This window comes from Cnephaeus nilssonii, assembly GCF_951640355.1.
Source record: "Cnephaeus nilssonii genome assembly, chromosome: 7".
Classification (NCBI taxonomy): Eukaryota; Metazoa; Chordata; class Mammalia; order Chiroptera; family Vespertilionidae; genus Cnephaeus; species Cnephaeus nilssonii.
In genome coordinates, this window is record NC_137078.1 from 75,528,139 (window position 1) to 75,542,445 (window position 14,307).

Below are 14,307 nucleotides of genomic sequence, written 5' to 3' on the forward strand. Positions count from 1 at the left end.
GGTGTTAATGTTTTACATGGCTTAGCTGTACTTCATTTAAGCAGGTACTATTACAATTTCCATTTTACAAATGAAGAAATGGGTTCAGAGACATTAAGCGATTTCCAAGGTCACAAAGTTCTGGGAACTCTTTTCATTGCCCCAAATGCAACGGAAATGCAACGTAGAGAGAAAGTGCCAGAAAGCAAGCGGTGCAGGAACCCCGGCGGGCTGGTGGGCGCCCAGGACCGCGGCTCGCTCCCTGCGTTCTGTAGCTTTCGGACTGCGCTGCCTCAGGGCTCCATTACGGCGAAGCACAGACCGGAAGTGTTCCTGCCGGCCGCGTATCTGCTGCGCACGCCCGGAAGTTTCTGTCCGCGGCTTTGCAGAGATCGGGGAGCGGTGGTGGCGGCTGCGGGGGTTTACAGGTGCGGAGGCGCTGGGGTTTAGGAGGCAGTTGGGGCCCTTAGGGAGACCCAAGCGGCGGGACGCAGACGGAATCCCGACCTGACCCGGGCCACCCCGCCCCGACCTGGGCAGAAGTGGCTCTGCCCCCTGATCTGAGCCTGCTCCCTCCTCAGGCACTGACCCTTGACCTCGGGGCGCTCCCCCCATTGCAGGCGCGATGGCTACTGGCGCGGATGTGCGGGACATTCTAGAACTTGGGGGTCCGGAGGGGGATGCAGCCTCCGGGACCATCAGCAAGAAGGACATTATCAACCCGGACAAGGTAGCAGGGGCGCCCGAGAGCGTTGGGTAGCGGCGGTGAAGTGGTGGGGAGGCGTGGCCACGGAAGAGAGATGGGTGAGGTGATGGGGGGCTACACCTCTAGTGAGATGGGAGGTAAATGTGTGACCTAACGGGACAGAGAATATGTGCTGCCTTGATGAGATGGGACGGAGGAGGTGGGACACCTGTGGGAAATGGGGACCAAGAGGGTGTGACACTTGGAAGCGATGAGAGGACCAGGCGAATGTGACACTTGTAAAAATTGGGGTGGAGGCACCAACTCGGTGTGACATCCTGAGATGGTGGGAAAGTATCTTCTACTCTGACAGGTTGGAACTCTACCAGGTGAGGTGAGGCTGGGGAGGGGAGTGACCTGCTTACACCGGGGTGCCCTTGTTAGTGGGTTTCTGTGCCTTCGTTCTCTGTCATAGTATGTATGTGTGTCATTGTACCTGCTGGTTTGTTCAGGGATTGAGCTGGGATAAAGAATTTTTAGGAAAAGGCGTCTAGGCTGTGGTTCCTCTTCTCAGAAAAAGTCCAAGAAGTCCTCCGAGACGCTGACTTTCAAGAGGCCGGAGGGCATGCACCGGGAGGTCTATGCACTGCTTTACTCTGACAAGAAGCAAGTATTGGAACCCCACGTCCCCCCCCAGGCCCTGGTCGCTGACCCCCTGCGTGTCCCTAACTTTTAGTTCTCTGGCAATTCTTCTGTATCTCTGCCCCAGCCAGGGCTCTGCTCACTTCGAGAAGGCGGGAGGAGCTCGGGTCTCTCTCTCCAGGACCTGACTTCCTAGGTAGACCGAAGGCTTCACACCTCAGACACTAACCTCTTGCCTCCCTACACCTTGCCGTCAGGGATGCACCCCCACTTCTACCCAGTGACACTGGTCAAGGCTACCGCACAGTGAAGGCCAAGCTGGGCTCCAAGAAGGTACGGCCCTGGAAGTGGATGCCATTCACTAACCCAGCCCGCAAGGATGGAGCTATGTTCTTCCACTGGCGACGAGCAGCTGAGGAGGGCAAAGACTACCCCTTCGCCAGGTTCAATAAGGTGAGCCACCGCCATTTGGACAGAGGCCACAGTCATCCACACACTGTGAGCCACTTGTGTGGGCTCAAGAGCCTTTGTTTCAACAATGGTTACCCCCTCAGTCCTGAGGCAAATACCTGCGGGATGGGACTCTGGGTCTTGTCCGCCATGGGATCCTGTCCTTCCCTGGACCTGCTCTGGTTTTTGGTGGCTTCACTTGACCCTTCAAATGTTGCTGTTCCTTAGAGCTGTGTCCTAGCTATTCTGCTCTTCTCACCCCATACTTTTCCCTATCTGTGTCTCATTTGCCCTGTGGCTTCAGTTACCCTCTGTATGCCACTGACCCCAACTTAATGTCTCCAGTCCAAATCAACAGCACCTACATATCCCATCTTTTACTTAACATCTCTCCCTGAAGGTCCCACAGTGTTTCAGTTCAAGTAAGTGCTCTCTCTTCCCTACCCCCAAACCTGTTCCCCGTATCAGTGAATGGTACCACTACCCATGCAATTGCCCAAACCAGAAACTTGGGAATCATTCTTGACTTAGTTTCTCCCTTAGCTCTCACATTATTTTTTATTGATTTTACAGAGAGGAAGGGAGAGGGATAGAGAGTCAGAAACATCGATGAGAGAGAAACATCGATCAGCTGCCTCCTGTACACCTCCTACTGGGGATGTGCCCGCAACCAAGGTACATGCCCTTGACTGGAATCGAACCTGGGACCCTTCAGTCCGCAGGCCGACGCTCTATCCACTGAGCCAAACCAGTCAGGGCTCTCACATTATTTTAATCAACAACAGGACAAAGAAGGTAAGGGAAGACAGATCGGAAACATATAAGCAAATAAATGGGATTCTTTCAGATAAAAGTCATCAACAAAATGAAACTAGGGTATTAATGGGATATGAAATGAGATAGAATGAACTTGTAAGTGTGGGGATGACCTCATTAGATAGGGTGGCCAGAGCAGGCCTCTCTGAGAAGGTGGCATTTGAGCTAGAACTGAGTGATACTCATTCAATCCTACTGATTCTGTTTCCATAATACATCACGTCTTCCTGTTTTTAATCCCCTATGTGGGCACCCTAGTCCAACCTGAATTACCTCTGGTTTAGATTATTAAGGCTCAGATGGAGCAGGCCTTACCCAGACTCAGCCAGCCAGAGAGAGGCAGGGCTGAGCGAGGGTTTTCTAGGCCTCTGCTTAAGCTACTGTAAAATATGACCTTGCATTCCCTGCAGCCTGGAACAGCCTCTGGGCTTTGAGCCTGAAAGCATTAGGGGCTTAAGCCCAGGACTCCCAAGTCCTGATTTCTTTCCCCTCAGCCTGATATATCCCACTGCACCGGATACTTCCCCATGATGACTTCTCACACGCAGCACATCCAGGTGTGACCCATCACTCTCCCCTGTGCCCCAAACCTGGTTTCTTCTATCTTACCGCCATCTTGGGCCCCTCAGGTCCAGTGGAGGGAGAGGCTGAAGATGTAAGATCGAGAAGGGACAATCAAGAAGTGATGCATTGAGGCAATGGGAGGAAAGGTTGGATGAGATAATTTGAAGTGAAGACAAAAGAATATTCATGTTGCATTTAATAAATACCACTCCATGCCAAGCCAGGCCCTAGGCATTGGGGACACAAAAATGAATCAGACACAATATCTACCCTCCAGAAACTGTCCGTGTTGTTAGGGAGGGGTTGGGAGAGGAACAGGCAATTATGATTTGGTAGGATACATGCTATAGTGGGAGGCTCTGAAGGTCATGGAAGCTTCCTGAAGTTAGAGCTTGAGTTGAGTCTTGAAAGATGTCACTGGATGATATTAGGAAAGTTGTGCAGTGATTTTTTTTCAGGCAGAGGGGATAGCATGAGGAAAAGGCACACATTTAAAAGCAGTCACGCCCTAGCTGGTTTGGCTCAGTGGATAGAGCATCGGCCTGCAGACCAAAAGATCCCAGGTTGCAGACTCCTCCCCAACCCGGGTCCTGGTCGGGGCTCATGCAGGAGGCAACCAATGAATGTGTTTCTCTCACATCGATGTTTCTGTCCTTCCCTCTCGTCCACTCTCTCTAAAAATCAATGGAAAAATATCCTCGGGTGAGGATTAACAAAACGGCGACAAAAAACAGTCACATGTATGGCATGCTGTGGGCATTTCCCTGTAGATGAAGCCTAAAGCCCAAGGTAGAACATGGTGGGAGATGAAGGGCCAGGTCAGGCAACCAGGCTCAGGAATTTGGGCTTTGCCCTGATGTCTTTGGATAGCCAGATTTTTAAATTTCAGTTTTAGAAAGATCATGATGACCACAGGTGGCGATGAAGTCAGAGGTAAGGGAACAAATGATCTTCCCTCCAATACTACTGGTTCCTGGAGTCCTGCTTACTAGTCCATGGCTCCCTGCTGCCCTCTTGCTCAAGCCAGAAACACAGGAGTCACCAGCGACAGCATTTCTCTCCCCACTGCACATCCAGTTGCCAAGTCCTCTGGTTTTTAAAGCCTCAAGTCTGTGCCCTTTTCTCTACCTTCTACTTGTGCTGATTTAGTTCAGGCCTCACTTCTTACCTGCATTCTCTCTAAAACCTGCCAGCTAGTCTCCCAGGCTCTCCTTTCACCCCATCTGTCCTCACTGCTGCCAGGTGCTCTTTGCAAAAGAGAATCATGACCACTTCACTCTCTTTAAAACTAGCCTGTTGGCTCCAGTCACCTCAGGGCACACAAGGCCTCAGCAGCTGGTCTCTGCTGACTCTTCATGCCTTTCCCCGTGTCGCCCTTTACTTGTGTCCCTAACTGCCAAGCTCACACACACGAGGCTGTTTCTCATCACTGTGTTTGTGTTGCTCTCTCTGCCTCGGATTTTCTCCACCGTCTTCCCTCACCAGTTCACTCCTTAAGACTATACCAGACCTCATTTACCTCCACCCTGACCAACCCTGTTCCCAGGCTGGATCAGGTGTCACTCATTACACCCGAGGCAAACCTTTGTCATCAGACGATTGTGTTGTTTCTTCAGCTGGACTGTCATCCCTGTCCCAGCAGAGGTCTAGCAGGCCCATGATGAATGTTTGTTGAATGAATGAATGGCTCCTTCACTTGACTGTGAGCTCCTTGAGAGCAGGACTGGCTACACAGTTCCTGAGTACTTTATTAAAATAAATGGCATTGAAATGCACAGGAGGGATACTTAACCAAATCTGGGAAACCAGAGACTTCCCAGAGGAGATAAGACGTTATTTAGGAAGAATGAATGGGGAAATGTGAAGGCATTTCAGGCAAGAACAACCAAAGCTGAGGGAGACATCACTGCTAGTCATTGGGTTGAAACTTGAGGTCTAGGAGGGACAATGGCGGCAGAGAGAGGTCTTTCACCCCTGGCTTCACTGACTGACTCAGTAAATATTCATTGATACCTGTAGGGTGCCTGGCCCTGGGCTGACCCCTGAAGGTAGGAAATGAACCAGACAACCCTTACTATTGAGTTTAGGGTACTTTGGGGCTAGTGGAAGCCTTTGAGGGGCTTAAAAATGGATGGCTGGGTGACCTGCTCAGATATATATTCTAGAACAGTGCTTCTCAAGTTATCCATGGTAAAGGATATCTAAAAATAGATTAGACAAAATACAAGTCCGCGTTTCTCTCTGTCAGATTCAGCAGTGTGTGATTACTGTAAAATTGTTACAAAGGTTTCTAAGTGCCTACTCTCAGTTTTCTTACCATACACCAGGGATAACTGTGCAGACAGCACTGGCCTGTAGGCTGTCCTTTGAGTAGCACTGTTCAGAGATCCATCTTGGCTGCAGATGGAGAATTGCTTAGGGGAGGACTGAGTGGAGGCAGAGACCATGGGAGGGCTGTTTCTCTGATCCAGGAAAATGGTAGTGGTGATCTTGATTGGGATGTCGCAGTAGATAGTTTCCAGAGGTAAAAGCCACAGATTTGTCTGTGGGGTGAGGGGGAGTCAAGGGTAAAGGTCGGAATTAAGATGCCTCCCCAGTTTCTGGCTTGGGCTGATGGTGACTGTGACTGAGATCTGGACTGGAGGAGATGTAAATTTGGGGGAGGGTGATGTGCTCAGTACTGAACATATTTTTTACTTTTTTTAAATTGAGGTATAATTGACATATAACATTATTAGTTTAAGGCGTACAACATAATGATTCAATATTTGTATATACTGCAAAATGATTACCACAATGAGTCTTGTTAATATCGGTCACTTGAACATATTAAGTTGTATGTGGAACCTCCACAGACGTTCAAGAGGCAGCTGGAATTAGGGTCTTGAGAGCAGGTTCAGAGCCCTGTGGTTTTTGATAGAGAAACTTCCCTGGTCCAGCCTGGCATTGACTCTTTCTTGGGGTCCCTGACTGGCAGACTCAGCTGGTGGTGGTGTTGCTTGTCCCTGAGGAAGGTCTAGGGCAGTGATGGGCAACCTTTTGAGCTTGGTGTGTCAAACTTCGCCAAAAAACTGAGCATAACTTGGGTAGTGTGTCACTTTGAGGAAAAAACATTATTTCGCAAATGTTTCATCCTCAGGAGCAGCAAATGTTTCATCCTCGGCATGCGGCCGCCTCAGCGGCCGCGTGTCATCAGAAATGGCTACGCGTGTCAGTGCTGACACGTGTGTCATAGGTTCGCCATCACTGGTCTAGGGGATGCACGGGCTGGGGTGCATATGTTGGAAGTAGGATTCAGGTGCCTTTTCTGTAGAGCTGTGTGACCTTAGCCAGCTCTGGGGGAGCTGCACGTCTCACTGCCACCACTGGATGGCAGGCGTGCTCCAGACAAGTGTCCGTGGACTAGAAGAGTGGGCCTTTTTCCAGTATTTAGCCATCTGCCCCCCTCCATATTTGACCTTTGGCCTCCACAGAAGTGCTTATCTTGTGGGCCTGTCACCTTAACTATGGGGGCAGGAGCATGTGTGCGGTTACTGGGGCTGTGGAGCCAAAGGCATGGTGAAGTGGCTCCTGGAGTAGACACAGAGGCAGGTGCCTGGGCCTCTGATCAAGCAGTTTCTTTCCTTACTCTGGAAACACCTCTCGAGGCTGCCTGTGCAAGGCCCAGGCAGAGGATTTGATTTTGTCTAGCCCAGGGATTGGCAATAAACAAGAGGGCTGGGTCAAAGCAGACTGGAGCCCACTGGACATGACACCACGTGGGCATGCTACAACTCTGCCCCTCTGTGCCAGTAGACGGTGCAGGTGCCCGTGTATTCAGAGCAGGAGTACCAGCTCTATCTTCATGACGACGCTTGGACTAAAGCAGAAACTGATCACCTCTTCGATCTCAGCCGCCGCTTTGATCTTCGTTTTGTAGTTATCCATGACCGGTATGACCACCAGCAGTTCAAGGTGAGCTGGTGTTCATTTGCATGTGTGCCTAACCCCAGGCCTAGCAGGCCCACAGCTCTCATGCCCCCCCTTCCACATGCCTCTGAGTGTCCCCCGCCCCAGCCCATCCCCCATGTCTTTATCCTCAGAAGCGTTCCGTGGAGGACTTGAAGGAACGGTACTACCACATCTGTGCTAAGCTTGCCAATGTGCGGGCTGTGCCAGGCACAGACCTTAAGATACCAGTATTTGATGCTGGGCATGAGCGACGGCGGAAGGAACAGCTGGAGCGCCTCTATAACCGGACCCCAGAGCAGGTCAGCCCTGAGCCCCCAAACTCTCCTCCATGCCCCCAAATCCATTGTCTCCATCCTCAATACCCTCAACTCTCTTGCCCCAAGTCCCCCTACCTCCCACTGGTTGGTACCTGTGTGCGCCCCCCTCCCAGTCCTACCCCCTCACTACCCACCCTCCCTGCTCTGATAGCCCTTCACGTCACTCATGATCTTGTACTTCTCAGATTCCCCAGCACCCCTTCGTCTCCGTCTGCCCTCCCTCCCCAAGTACCTGCACATGGGTCAGCATCTCTCACTTTCCCAGGTGGCAGAGGAGGAGTACTTGCTACAGGAGCTGCGCAAGATCGAGGCCCGGAAGAAGGAGCGGGAGAAGCGCAGTCAGGACCTGCAGAAGCTGATAACGGCGGCGGACACCACTGCAGAGCAGCGGCGCACTGAACGCAAGGCCCCCAAGAAGAAGCTACCCCAGAAAAAGGAGGCCGAGAAGCCGGTGTGGAGACTAAATCAGCCCAGCTCAGGGTGGAGGGGGCGCCTGGCACAGGGGACCTAGTGGAAGGCTCTGAGCTCCCAGAGCCGGCAGGGTGCTGGGACTCACACTAGGTCTACTGCCTGTGACATCCCAACGCCTTCTCTCCCAGGCTGTTCCCGAGACGGCAGGCATCAAGTTTCCAGACTTCAAGTCTGCAGGTGTCACGCTGAGGAGCCAGCGGGTACGTGTGTCACTTCCTTCAATGTGTTTGGGCCCTGGGCGGGAGCAGGAGAGGCGGTGCCATGTGCTGCAGGTCGAGGTGGCCTCGGGGATGTGGCCAGGCTGTGGTCATAGCTTCCACTTGCTGGCTATTTCCTTTTCTGCCCCAGAGCTGCCTCAGGGGTTAACTTCTCTCCCACTCCCCCACTGCCTGTAGTCCCCTTCATTCTAAGGTGCTTGTGGGGGAGAGGGCTGAGCTGCTGGGTCATTGCAGATGAAGCTGCCAAGCTCTGTGGGACAGAAGAAGATCAAGGCCTTGGAACAGATGCTGCTGGAGCTGGGTGTAGGTGAGTATGGAGGCCGGGCCCCTCAGGATGGACCCTCCCGAGGCCGTGGATAAAGGCAGGGGGAGGGCGGTTCCTGTTGCCAGCCTCCCAGCACACCCTGGCTCTGCCCTGTGCCTTCCACCCCCACCTGCAGAACTGAGCCCCACACCCACGGAGGAGTTGGTGCACATGTTCAACGAGCTGCGGAGTGACCTGGTGCTGCTCTACGAGCTCAAGCAGGCCTGTGCCAACTGCGAGTATGAGCTTCAGATGCTGCGGCACCGGCACGAGGCACTGGCCCGGGCTGGCGTGCTGGGGGCCCCTGCCACACCAGCATCAGGCCCGGCCCCGGCCTCTGCTGAGTCAGCGGTACCTGAATCTGGTCTTGCCCCTGATCTCACCAAGGACACCATCATTGATGTGGTGGGTGCACCTCTCACGCCCAATTCGGTAAGAGCCTGGACAAGCTGGAAGAGTATGAACTGGCCCTGCATGTGAGCATGCTCACATGTGTGCACAGGCTTGCTCCCTCTAGTGCCTGCAATGGGAATTGTCACTCTGGGGTGGAGACAGGGCAGGAGTGGGTGGATGGCCAGTGTGAGACACAGGCACCAAGCCTGAATCAGGCCTCAGGGGCTGGCCATTGATCTCATCATCTTCTGTGTATCCTCAGAGGAAGCGACGGGAATCGGCCTCCAGCTCCTCTTCTGTGAAGAAAGCCAAGAAGCCATGAGGGGCCACACTGGGTGTGAATGCTGCTGCTGTGTAAATAGAGTTGCTGAGGTGGACTGGGCTGCTTCCGTTTCTTTCCCACCATTTCTGCCGCCCCTGGCTGGGAGGGTGGGCAGGAGGGAGTCACCACACCCACTTTATGGGTGGCATTGGGGCCTACTTGCACGGAGGCCCTTAGTAGCCCTCTAACCATTAAGCACTGCCCATGTTGCCCAAACACCTGTGCCTAGGAACACCTGTGGTTCCACACTCAAGGTGGCTCACATGCAGCCATGGCCTCATACCAGCAGCTTCAAGCTCAGTGGCTGTGGCCCTGTGCATATTCATGGGGGGGACGGGGCTCAGAGGGACGTCAGTGACAGCTAGCTGCACTGGTGGCCTTGAGCACAGAGCAGCCTGGAACACACTAGCTCCTACCCTTCCTGACAGCATCAGGCACAGCATATCTGGTCCACACATTACCCAGGGCCTCATTTCCCCGACTTTATTCAGTGGCACGTTCACAGCGGGGATGGGGTGGACACGAGATCTGTCCTGGAGCCCTGGGGGCACCACACACCATGCACTACAGATGGGAGGGGGCACAGGGGGCTTGGTGGCCCCAGCAGAAGCCTGTGTACCAGGGAGAGGCAGTAAGTGCCTGGGTCCCCTAGCCCAGGCCCATAATGGGAGGGGCTAATACTGGGCTGAGGTTATGGGATGGGGATGGGGGGCCACAAAGTATCTGCTCCAGAGGGGCCACGTGGCCAAGCCCTTACCCAGGGCACAAGCCCGCAGGGCAGGCTGGGGACACTCTCCCTTTTCCCTCTGGTGAGGGAGAGGAGGATTCTGGGTTGGGCCAAGCAGCTACCCTGTATTGCCCCATCCCGTTCTCGGCCAATCAGAACGGCTTCGAGGTCTGCTTGAAGATGAAGCCTCGATATGCAAGTGTCTTCATGATGTTGGCAATGTTCTTGCAGTCATCTAAAATGAGAAAGAAAAGACATTTAGATGGGCCCCAGATCCTTCCCTTCCATGCCCATAGGTGCTCTTACATGGGTGGGAAGCAGGGTCAGATTCAGGAGCCAGACTTTAAACTAGGGGGTCCCACTCCCTTGTGGCAGCACCTCCAGCTTTAGGTTGGGCTGGATGATGCTGGCCGGGCAGGAAGCCTGGTCTCAATGTTTCTCGGTCCCATAATTCATGCTGGAAATTGGCCGGCGTGTCCCGCCCCGGCCCCAGTGGTGATGTATGGGCGCCGTCGCAGTAAGAAAAAGGCAGAGTAAATGTGTAATTTCTCCCTTGACGGCCCCCGGCCGCTGGGCGATCCTTCTTGTTGCCGCCGCGTGGGGACGGCCTGTCCGCCACACTCCGTCTTCCCGCCACCCGCCTTGATGTCTCCATTTCATTACTGTGCGGCCATTCATCACGCCCACGGCCAGGGTGACTTTGCCGCCACTTGCGTGTGTGGAAGATGTGGCCCAGGCCATAATCACTGGTGACAAGGCACAAGCCTCGGCACTTCTGGGCCAGGGCCCTGGGAGACACCTGCCCTGGGCCCCAGGCTTATGTGCTCCAACAGCAACCTGCCTGGAACCTGCTCCTGTGCAGTCCCAGACCAGTGGAGAGGGTGCAGGTTCGTGGTTCTGTAACGCCCTGGCCATTAACCTTCCATTGGACACACCTGAGCCCAAGCCCTGCCTCTCTTACCCCAGCAGGCTCAAAGCTGGTGCTGGTAGGGCTTTAGCCCTGTCTGGCTGTGGCTCAGGTTAAATGTGTCTGTGTCTGCCAGACCCTGTCATGCAATTTCACCAGTTTTGTTCCCCATACTCCAAGCTGTCCCAGAATCCTAGTGGCCACAGGAACAGGTATACTGGGGCTTTAGTATCATGGACATGGATCAGGATGTGTTCTGTCATCACCAGCAGGAGGTACAACTTCCCAGAGCTTGTCCCACTATAGTAAGCCCAGGATAGAAATGGCCAAGGGCCTGGGTTTTTCTTTTCCACTGCCCAGAGCAGCCACCAACTCCTGATCCCTTCGCCAGCCTCTCCTCCCACCCCCTCTCCCACCTCCCATAGACACTCCAGCCCATAATCAGGGCCTCAGCTGCCACCAGCCCTGATGGGATCGATGGTTGTGATGGCAGAGGTATTGCACATTGATGTCATAATCAGGTATGGGAGGTGGTAAGGTCAAGGTGGGGTCAGGAGGCTCCACAGCTGCCAAGGACCAACCCCTTCTACTGAGTCTCTCAACCTGCCCTTGCCGGGACCTTAGACTAGAAAGGGGACCCACCAGAGCTAAAAAGGTGGTAAGAAGTCTCTGGTCAGGCCAGGGCCAGTATCATGAGCCAGTCACCAGCTCTGCAGCCCCTGCTTAGGCCAGACTGGGCCCTGTCTTGCAGAGCTCAACATGAATGCATCGATGGTAGATGTGAGCATGGAGAGGTGTGACCCAGGACCTAGTCACAGGGATACCTTGTTCCTCCAGAGACTCAAGAAGCTACAAGGGCTGGTCTGAAGCAGAAGAGGGAAGACGGATGGGTGGGTAGTGGCGGCCATGGCAACTCCAGACGTGACCCATCCCCGTGGTTTATGGGCCGGACACACACCCCGCTCATCGGAGGCTCTGTCATTTGTCTCCCTTAGTGTGTATGCCTGTGCGGTGGGGGTGGAGAGTGGAGGGAGGGGGTTGTGACAGGAGGAGGTAGGCAGTTGAAAGGCAGGGGAATGGGGCAGGAGGGGCCATGCAGGAGGGGGGAAGGTGGGATTGGGTAGGAGGGACCCTGGGAGGGGGGAGGGTTTATGATAGGGCCTAGGGCTGTGATAACGCCATCAGATGGACTCTGATAGGGTGATTTTCTTCCTAAATAAGTCTGGTCTTGTTCGGGCACCTCCAATTCTTCCTGTCTCCTGTACTCTGGGGACCATAGCCGCTCTGCATATTAAGAATAAGTCCCCTCGTTATCTGCAATTACCCAGCGGCCACACACCTCATTTCTTCCAGCAGAAAAGAAAATTAGTTTTCTATTGACTTCATTTGGCTCCTCCCTCAGTGCTGGACAAATCACTCAATCTGCTTCCCCTGGCCCAAGTGGAAGTGCCCAGCCCCTGCCCCCAGGCCACCGGCCACCCAAGGGCAAGCACTGACCTCCCACCTGTGCCTGGCCCTGAGCTGGCAGAAGACCCATGTGCCCCAGCATCTGTCCTTGACCTCTTCTGACTACACACGAGACGGCTTCATTCACATGAGGAACGTCAGAACCCCCGAGGATCTCCGTCTGCAGCCTGGACCTCTCTCCTGGCTCAGATACAGACCCAGGTGCTCTGGAACATCTCTTTCTAGATCTCCATACAAACTCAAAACGTCCTCTTTACTCCCCTGTGTTCTCCATCCCAGTGAAAGGCACCCCCAAACGCCCAAACAAGAAACCTGAGTCAGGCCGGACACCTGGCCTTCTCCCTCACTCCCCAAATCTAATCAAGTGTGAACTGCAGACTCTTATTTTCTGTCTAATCACCTACTTCCTGTCATTCTGGCAGTCACTGCCTTGGCCAGCACATCATTTCTTGCTTTTACAGCAATAACTTGTCCTCTTTCCCCCTCAAATTCATTCTCTTGTTGCCAAAGTGATCTTTCTTACACAAACCTGGTCACCTCCTTTCCTCTTTAAAGTCCTAACCTCTATCTTCCCATGTCAAGGAACCACTTACTGTTTTCTGAAAATGACAAAGTAGGTTCTGGAGTTAGACAGACTTGTTTGAAGTCTGAACTTTGCCCACTGGCGACAGCCCTGTTAGTTTCTCTGAGCCTCAGGTCCTCCACAAGGTGGCAATGGACGCGCCTTCAGGGTTATGAGGAGTAACAGGTGATGTACCGCGGGTCTCTGTACATGCCTTCTGTTTGGAATGCCTCTTTGAAGGGAAGACAAGGATGCTAGCTTTCACCCGATGGTGAGAAAGTGTATAATGCACAATCTATGGCATGGATGACACGGCTGGCACACTTGATGAAACCAACCACCATTCACTCCCCCACTTGGACTGACTACTGGTCCTGTTTACTGGGGATTGTGGAGTCTCGTTGCAACTGGTCTACGACATGAAGAAAGGAACCCAGATGGGGAGACACTTGTTTCAGTTCACCCAGAAAGTCAGTGGCACAGCACTTGCGGGTTTTCAGCACAAGCTCCTTCTCCCGCCCTGGAAGCCTTCATAAAAGCCCATGCGACCTACTTACTGATCAGCTTACACAGTCATTGGCATGGCTAGAAAACGAGGGAACTGGGCAGAAGCACAGAGACAGATCTGGGTCTTTTAACAGATCAGAGAGACGGCAGCAGGGAGAGTCCTCTGTTTGAAGCCCCGGGCCACGTGGGGCAGCAGCCCCATCTTCTGGCGCCTCTCACTGAGCTAATGAGGTGAGCCTGAAGCTGTTATGGGGTGGGGGACATGAGGAGCTGGGTCACAGCCTGTGCTCACACTGAAGGCCTCCAGAAACAGGTCTTCATCACCTCCAAATTCTAGAAGACTAACCTGTTTTATGTTCTTGCAGGGTCATCAACTTGTGAAAAAAATGACCCTCTTCTCTTCTTTTTATGGGCATTAATATTCTTAATGTTGAAAATATTTTTATATTGCCAAGACCACAATGGGAGGGGTGCGGTGGCATAAATCCCCCAGACAGGTGAGTAGAGCTAGCACCTAACAAAGGATAAGCTTGTTGGCCGGCCCAAGGATAGCCCTGTATCTGCTGGGCAAAGGAGCTGCTAGTGGAGGGTAGCTCAGACCATCGGGACACCCAGTGAGAGCTCACCGGGCACAACCGCCTGAGGCTGACATGGTTAGCTGCACTTGTTTGGGAATTGAACATTAGAGGACAGGAAGCAGGACCTGGGCCAGGCTACCCCTAGGAGGGAAGGGGGCCAAGGAATGTCTTGGAGGTCATTCCTTTGTGTGCTCACTAGTTCAGCAAACACACTGACACCTGTGTGCTGGGCGCACATGGCCATGGTGGCCACAGGGCTGCACAGACTGCAGCTCCCTGTCCTTGAAGAGCTCAGAGGCAGACCTGTAGGTGGTGCAGTTTGAACAGGGCTGAGAAAAGGAGGCACAGAAAAGGCACCTCATTCAGTCTGAGGATCAGAAAAGGGATCCGGGCAGGACGAAGTTAAGCAGAGGTCTGAGGGGCGTATGGGAGGGGCTCGCCAGAATG

The 14,307-nt window shown here is 53.4% G+C and overlaps 2 protein-coding genes across 14 annotated transcripts in view; one reads left to right on the forward strand and one right to left on the reverse strand.

Annotated features, from left to right (window-relative positions):
• The first annotated feature begins 339 nt into the window (after window positions 1–339).
• On the forward strand, window positions 340–9,378 carry DMAP1 (DNA methyltransferase 1 associated protein 1). Of its 2 annotated transcripts, none has more exons than XM_079777488.1 (11): window positions 340–407; window positions 561–709; window positions 1,239–1,330; window positions 1,564–1,759; window positions 6,932–7,090; window positions 7,219–7,386; window positions 7,670–7,855; window positions 8,004–8,075; window positions 8,328–8,400; window positions 8,534–8,829; window positions 9,053–9,377. In XM_079777488.1, the coding sequence occupies exons 2-11, from the start codon at window positions 605–607 to the stop codon at window positions 9,110–9,112; spliced, it is 1,407 nt and encodes a 468-aa protein (XP_079633614.1). In that variant the 5' UTR covers window positions 340–407; window positions 561–604; the 3' UTR covers window positions 9,113–9,377. The 2 variants fall into 2 exon arrangements, with proteins under 2 accessions (XP_079633614.1, XP_079633615.1); XM_079777489.1 differs by having other exon boundaries at window positions 346–407; window positions 600–709; window positions 9,053–9,378.
• Window positions 9,379–9,452: 74 nt separating this feature from the next.
• The window catches only part of ERI3 (ERI1 exoribonuclease family member 3), a 133,025-nt gene continuing 128,170 nt past the window's right edge, over window positions 9,453–14,307 (reverse strand). For 4 of the 12 annotated variants that reach the window (XM_079777492.1, XM_079777496.1, XM_079777491.1 and 1 more), the window contains one exon: window positions 9,580–10,074. In XM_079777492.1, the coding sequence (XP_079633618.1) occupies window positions 9,992–10,074 (83 nt within the window). In that variant the 3' untranslated portion in view covers window positions 9,580–9,991. Of the gene's footprint in view, window positions 10,075–14,307 lie in introns of all 12 variants that reach the window. The other 8 variants (XM_079777500.1, XM_079777495.1, XM_079777499.1 and 5 more) reach the window with 6 other exon arrangements.